This window comes from Aythya marila (genome assembly GCF_965140915.1).
Source record: "Aythya marila genome assembly, chromosome: 1".
NCBI lineage: Eukaryota > Metazoa > Chordata > Aves > Anseriformes > Anatidae > Aythya > Aythya marila.
This window is the reverse complement of record NC_139042.1, coordinates 125,160,939-125,167,872: the sequence shown is the minus strand read 5'-3', so window position 1 is coordinate 125,167,872 and position 6,934 is coordinate 125,160,939. Positions and strand designations below refer to the sequence as shown.

At 40.9% G+C, this 6,934-nt stretch overlaps 1 protein-coding gene across 1 annotated transcript in view; it reads left to right on the top strand.

Moving 5' to 3' along the window:
- Positions 1–323: 323 nt before the first annotated feature.
- LOC309873799 (antigen WC1.1-like) overlaps positions 324–6,934 on the top strand; it is a gene marked incomplete at both ends in the record, with an annotated part of 28,180 nt that continues 21,569 nt past the window's right edge. Inside the window, 3 exons of the mRNA XM_082751547.1 lie at positions 324–393; positions 3,113–3,427; positions 5,854–6,162. Of these exons, the coding sequence (XP_082607673.1) occupies positions 324–393; positions 3,113–3,427; positions 5,854–6,162 (694 nt within the window). The remainder of the gene's footprint in view (positions 394–3,112; positions 3,428–5,853; positions 6,163–6,934) is intronic.

Here is a 6,934-nt window from a genome sequence, read left to right as displayed (position 1 = left end):
GTACCATGAATGTCAAACCCATAGTTAAAAAAATACGGCATCGATGATGACATCAGAAGCGCAAACATCCCTCAAATATGGTCACAGGTACAATTTTCAAATTTTATTGGAGGTTTTGGTTCTTTCAGATTTGAGATTAATCTGTTGATAATGTCTAAAAAGGTGAACAATATTTCTATTGGTTCCTTCTTATAGCGCATGCTAGGATGTGAATCTATATATTTCCTCCTTTGCAGTCATTTGTGAGGCAGAGAAACCCATGAAGAGGGTTTCGTCTTTGCAGTGCCTAACAGAGAGTGAAGCTTCATCTGGCTGCAATAAGGATGGCGACAATGGGGCATCTTTCTACTCCAGTGTTGTGGCTCTTTCTCCTCTCCATTCAGGTTTCCCTGGGTAAGTATGTACTTTATTTTTCACTAGTCACTGAGCTAAGAAGAGGATGTATATTCAGTATAAATGGGTTGTTACTCCATTTGCCTATAAGCTAAAGTGTCAAGAAGGTGTTTAAATGAAGTTCTCTTTGATTCAATCTCTTTCCTGATCCTGGGAGAAAGAAGGATAAGCCGGTCTCAGTATTTTACTGAGATATCGATGACCAGACATTCTCGCCAGACTTCGAGTCCATATTCAGTGAAAAGTCTAGCTGTAATGGAAACCAGATGTGTATTTTTACTACTGTCCTGCCTTCCCTGCTGAGCTCTGTGTAGATGGAGTGAATAACTCTGAGTCTTTATTCAATCCCATTTAAAATGATGTTGCTGTGCTCTGTGGGTCCTGTAGAGTTTGACTGGGTGAGGTACTATCCTCTCAGTTGTTCCTGTGTATCTGAAGTTTACCACTATTTGTCTCTCTGCTGTTGTAGAGCTATGTGCAGATGTTTGAAACTGACAATGAGAACCAGATTTTGGGGTCCCCATTTTTGTTTCTGTACACATGGAGGTGGTATTATGGCATTGTGTTTGAGGGTTGCATCCCTGTATAATGAAAATAAGACTTCATAGTTGATACTTCATTTACCATTGCAGGCCCCTAGTCTGTTAGGTTCCCTCCAGTTGTATGAATGCAAATGGATGGGAAGAAGAGGCATGAGACTTTCTGTGTAAAGGAGTAGGAACAAAAATATTAAATATTTATATTTAGTCATCTCTGTAGCAGTGTTTGAGTGTGAACTCAGCAGTACTGTACAAAGGAGAGTGAGTTTTCTGCCAGTTTGTTTTTTAGTAACAGGGAACAGTAGCAGAGTGACTCACTAGCAATGCAGACAAGAGTAGCTTTACCTTGACATCACCATCAACATCTACGATCCATGATTTGGTCTGGCTCTGTCTGTACTTACACTCTCCGTGCTATCACAGCCCTCTGCTGGTCCCCAGAAAGGATATAGAGCGAGAGGCACAGACATCAAGGAGTGAGATGGCATCCTGAGATCAAGGCAGCCTCCACATAGGGTCTGAATACAGGGGCACACGCCTCTTCCTCATCTCTGGCTGATGAAGGTACCCAGGTATTCAGATGAAGCAAGCACAAATGTGATGCCTTCTTTTCCAAGCAGAACCCCATCCTGTGACTAGTACCACTGAATTTAATGAAGATCTTTGTGGGATATGCTATGGAGTGTGAGGAAACACAAAAGAGTATGTCTGTAGGTATCAGAAAATCACATGAGATTGATTACAGTAAATAGCAGTTTTAATTAGGGAAGAATAAAATCTGTTGGCTACTTTATGCCTAGCTTTTCCTCTGCATACAGCCTTGCATTCTGTCATGTGTTGAAAACACAAAATGTTAGATTATTTAAAAATTCAAGAGAAGATCAGTCAAGTGAGGAGCTGTCTGTTTTAGTCCCATATGTGGCTAAAGGAAATAGGTTATCTGGTTCCTTTAATAATATATTATGAGTTTAACTTATCTTAGAAATGACTTCTCTATAAAATGTGTACAAAGCATCTGGGGGACTATATTCTTTAAATAAATTGTAAGTTGATCTCCAGAACATATTTCATGAGGCTCTTTAAAGCTTACCTACAAAAAAATACTACCTCTGAGACAATATGTCACAAGTACAAAGGTTTTTTGTAGTTCTTAGGTGCTTGTGTTATGTATTTGAGAGATTTTACTCAGGAAATCTGAGAAAAGATGACAGCATAAAAATAGTTCTTCGATGTTACTATTTGTCAGTCACTTGAATAATCTCCCTTAAACTTTTTGTGTTTCTGAATCTAAATGATAAGCAGAAAACTGGGGGAATCCAGCAATATCATCACAGAGGTAGTGTTATTTTGTGGTTCCACTTTTAAAAGGACAGTGGCATATTAGTGGAATTACCATATTAGTGGAAAGAGATGGGCCTGGAAGCAGAGGTCCATAGAGCAGCAGACAGTGGGAATACAGCAGAACAGAGAAGACTGGGGGGCAATCAGTCCCACCCCAAGAGATTGTGGGGTATGAGGAACAAGATGAAGACCTACCTATCCATCTCTGCTTATCCCGCTTCATCTCCTAAGATAGATCATCAGCCCTTGATGATATACTCATGGGACATTATGAGACATCTTCTTCTCTTGTCACATACCCTTGAGTAGGGGACCCAATGGCTATGGCAGGGGAGGAGGGGAAGACGAAAGAGTTTTGTGAAACCTGTTGGCAAATAATAGTTTGTCTGAGAGGAAGAAGTTGAGACGGATGATAGAAATTACTTCTTCACAACATATTGAACTCGGGAATAAAGAAAACAGTGCCCAGTGAGCATTTTCAATTGGATATCATCATGGTAGAACAACAAAAAGAAATTAGAAGCTGCTACTGAAGCCTTTGGGAGTCACACAGCAGGGCATTGCTTAGCATTTCCCATTTCTGACAGGTCAGGAGGAGAGAAATCTTGCCTGTCATTAGGAATAACTTAAATTTTAGCAGTTTGGCTGGCTCAGACTTGTAAACTCACTAAAAACAAACAAACAAACAAAATTAAATAGGACTATTTAGAAATGTGATCCTAATAAGTCTGATTTAAGTGTAATTTAAAAGTAATAAAAATCTCATTAACCATCTGCAAGAGATAATAGTGATAAGTTTCTGTCCTTTCTATAACCTTGTTCTTTCTCTGTGTATGAAGGGGATGATGAGTTGAGGCTGACAAATGGAACTGGCCCCTGCTCTGGGAGAGTGGAAATAAAACATAAAGAGGAGTGGGGAACTGTGTGTGATGGTGACTGGAACATAAAAGATGCTGAGGTTGTTTGTAAGCAAGTAGGATGTGGATCTGCTGTTCAGGCCCTTAATCGAGCTCCTTTTGGAGAGGGATCTGGAAAAACGTGGTTGTATCGAGTTGACTGCCGTGGTGATGAATCTGCTCTCTGGGACTGCCCACATACAGGATGGGATGCCTTTACCTGCCCTCATTATTTTGATGTTGGAGTGATATGCTCAGGTAAGAAGTTATACAACCTTTTATAACAGAAAAATTCCACGAGGCAAAGGAACTGATGTCAACCTTAGTCCTAGCTGAATAGTCAAGTATTGTGAACAGAACAGAGGTAACATTTTCTCCATGGTCTCTCAACCCAAGCAAGTCACTATCATTAAGACTTGTGCTGACCACAAGTGTATGCCTGCTTTGCCTGGGCACAACAATGATACAGAATAGAAATAGACAGAAAATTACATAGAATAGAAATAGAAACACTATTTCTTTTTAACACCCCTCCAGGCAATTTGAGAGCAGGACTAGATTTGCCTTTGGCTGGAAAAGGAAGCTAACAAACAGGGAGATGGAGAAGCAATAAAATGCTGTTATGCCATACATCCAACCTCCTTCTCCTCCTTCAGATCTTCCTGTAAACTAAGTCAGGGAATTCTGCAATGGCAAAGAAACTCAATGTCTCCTGGCTGCCTTTCCCTGCAAGATATGTTTGGTTTTGCTCCTTGGATAAAGAACCATTGTAAAGGGTTCTTCCTTACTGACTTCAGGACTTCACATTTGGCCTTTCTTATTTTTATAAGGTTCTTGTCAGCCCATTTCTCTATCTGTCTAGGTTCCTCTGAATGGCAGCTTTGCTCTTGGGGTTATCTCAACTTAGTAATAGTGTACTTCTTCACCTCCAGGTTGTTGATAAAGATACTGAATGGAACAGGTCCCCAAAAAACCCTCTGTTGTACTCCACTTGTTGCCAGCCTCCAGGTAGAGTGCAACCCACACAGTCTGAGCCTGACCATCCAATCAGCTTTTTGCCAATCTATTTGTCCACCCATCAAGACTGTCACATCCTAGTTTGGACACAAGAATATTGTTCAAGATAGTGTCAAAGGCCTTGTTCTAACTTTCAGGTAAATATCATGCACTGCTCTCACTGTCATCCAAAATCATTTTTATCAGACAAAATAATCAGGTTATACAGGCATGTTTTATCCATGGTTTATCTTGGTGAATCCCCTGGTTCTCCTCTTTCAGCTTCATCTTCTTGTGCCCAGATATATGTTCCAGGATGGCTCTCTCCATGTTTTTCTAAGGTACCAAACTGAGACTGACTGTAGTTCTCCAGATTGTCTTTTCAATCTTTCTGAAGATAAGTGCAACATTTACCTTTTTTACTCTTGTTATAGACATAATTCACACAACCATTCCAAGATGTTAGAGAGCATCCTTGCAAGAACACTGACTAGCTTGAATGCACCCCATTGCATCCCATGGATCTGGAAGGTCAAATTATCTCAAGTTATCTGATGGTAGTCCATCTCCTCATTGATCTGAGCCTCTAACCAGAATAGACTGAGAAATCTTGCTTGTGAAAGCACAGAGTACCTCTTTTTTTTTCTATGTTCTCCATCAATAAATCACTCACCCCATCCAGTAGCAGGCCTGTATTTTCCTTTTTCAGCCTTTTATTACAAAGGCAGAAAGAGAATCTCTTTTCTTTCTCCTTGATGTCTCTTGTGGTATCAACTCAGTTTGAGCTTTGGCTCTCTGAATGTCATAGCTACATGACCAGCCAGTGTTTCTGAATTCATGCTTTGTGTCTTGCCTGCTTCTACCTCCTACACAGTTTACACAGTTCCTTCTTTTCTTTTTTTTTCATTTGAGTGTTGTTTTAAGCTCCCAGCTTAGCCAAGTCAGTCTATTAGGCCATCTACTTTTTTTCCTCATACCATAGTAGACTGTCCTCACACTTGGAAAATGATGTCCTTAAAGACTTTGTAGATTTCATGAGCTCTTCTGTCCTTCTGAGTTGTTTATCTTGGGATTTCACTAGCCAGTTTCCTGTATAGTCTGAAATATGCTCTGTTTGCACTGTGCTTCTCTTCTTCCTCACTGCCTTCAGGATCTGGAAATCCACATTTCAGTTTCACCTATAGCCAAGGCTGTCAAAGATCACTATAACCCCAACTATTTCTTCCCTGTTACTGAATAGCTATGTGGTTCTTTGTTGGCCCATGCAGTGCCTAATCAAGAAGTCACCCTTGACACCCTCCAGAAATCTCTTGGACTGCTTCCATTCCACCATGTTGCCTTTCAGTCAGGTGCCATGGAGGCTAAAGATCCCCATAAGTATAGATTTATAGAATCATCTAGGTTGGAAAAGATGATCTTGAGACACACTTTTTCTCTTGTCAGTAGCATACAGGAATTGCCACAATGGCTATTTAAAAGTGTCACTGGTCTTCTGAGATGTGAATACCATGTGCCTTGCCTATGAATGTATAAGAGTGATTAAAGTAGGTCAGTGTAATGAACAATTAATGCTGGATGTATTTCTTTGCTTTGTTTGTTTGTTTGTTTGTTTTCTCTGATGTATTTCTTTGGGTTTTTGTTTGTTTGTTTTCTATTCCCGTTTCTCCCCCACCACCACCCCCCCCCAGGTTTCTCTAGGCTGCGTCTGGATGGAGGGGACACTGCCTGCTCAGGACACCTGAAAGTAAAGCAAGCAGAAACCTGGTCTACAGTCTGTTATTCACATATTGATTTCAGTGCTGCCTCTGTTATATGTAATGAGCTAAAGTGTGGCCACGCTGTGGATATCATGAGAGGATTTCACTTTGGAAACAGTCATGAGTTGATCTGGCAAGAAGAGTTCCACTGTGTGGGGAATGAGAATCACCTTGCACACTGTCCCAGAATGTCGGACCGTATCAAGACATGCTCTCATGATGCCTATGTTCTATGTTCAGGTGAGACTTTGTACGCAGTTTACATGTATCCTATATGTCTTCTTGTCAACCCACTTTTAGAGTCTCTGCATATCTCTGGGGTCCTAAGGATTCCTTCTCTATCATGCCTGAGCTGTTTAGGGAAGGCCCAGAAGTAAAGGAGAGCATCCCCACAGTCTCTCTTTCACCCTACTAAGAGTCTGCCTTTAACATATCCTTTTCTAACCATTTCACTTTGTCACCGGGGATGGAGGGTCACAAAAGGACTATAATTTCTCTTATACTACTAGAGGCCTTTTTCTGAATGGCTTGTGCATTCTATAAGATTTCCTTCTTTGTCTTTCTTATATGCATAAAAGGAGAGGTGGCCAGAGCAGACAGCCGGGAACATGGAAAAAATAATTTTCTGTTCAATGTGTGTGCTAAACCCTGGCACTTCAGTTAATTATAAAATTGGAGGAGGAACATCTCCATACCTTGGCTCCTGTCTCTGTCCTACAAGATTTATAGCTCTGAGAGGAAATCCATTTCTCATTAGAAGGTGTATGATGCAAGGGGGAGGCAACAGTAAGTAATAACAGTGTGAGAAGATAGAGGTACAATGTAGGGCTGGCAGTAGGACACCCCAGTCCTACCCATATCACACTTAAATTATTGTGAATGTGCTGATGGGCATGGCCTGTTGCTTGTGCTTATGCTGTGGCACAGGTGAAAGCTGAGAATTTCACAGAGCGGCTGCTGCTTACTGTGCAACATGAGAGGACCCCCTACTAAGAAAGTGCTACTGGTAGCT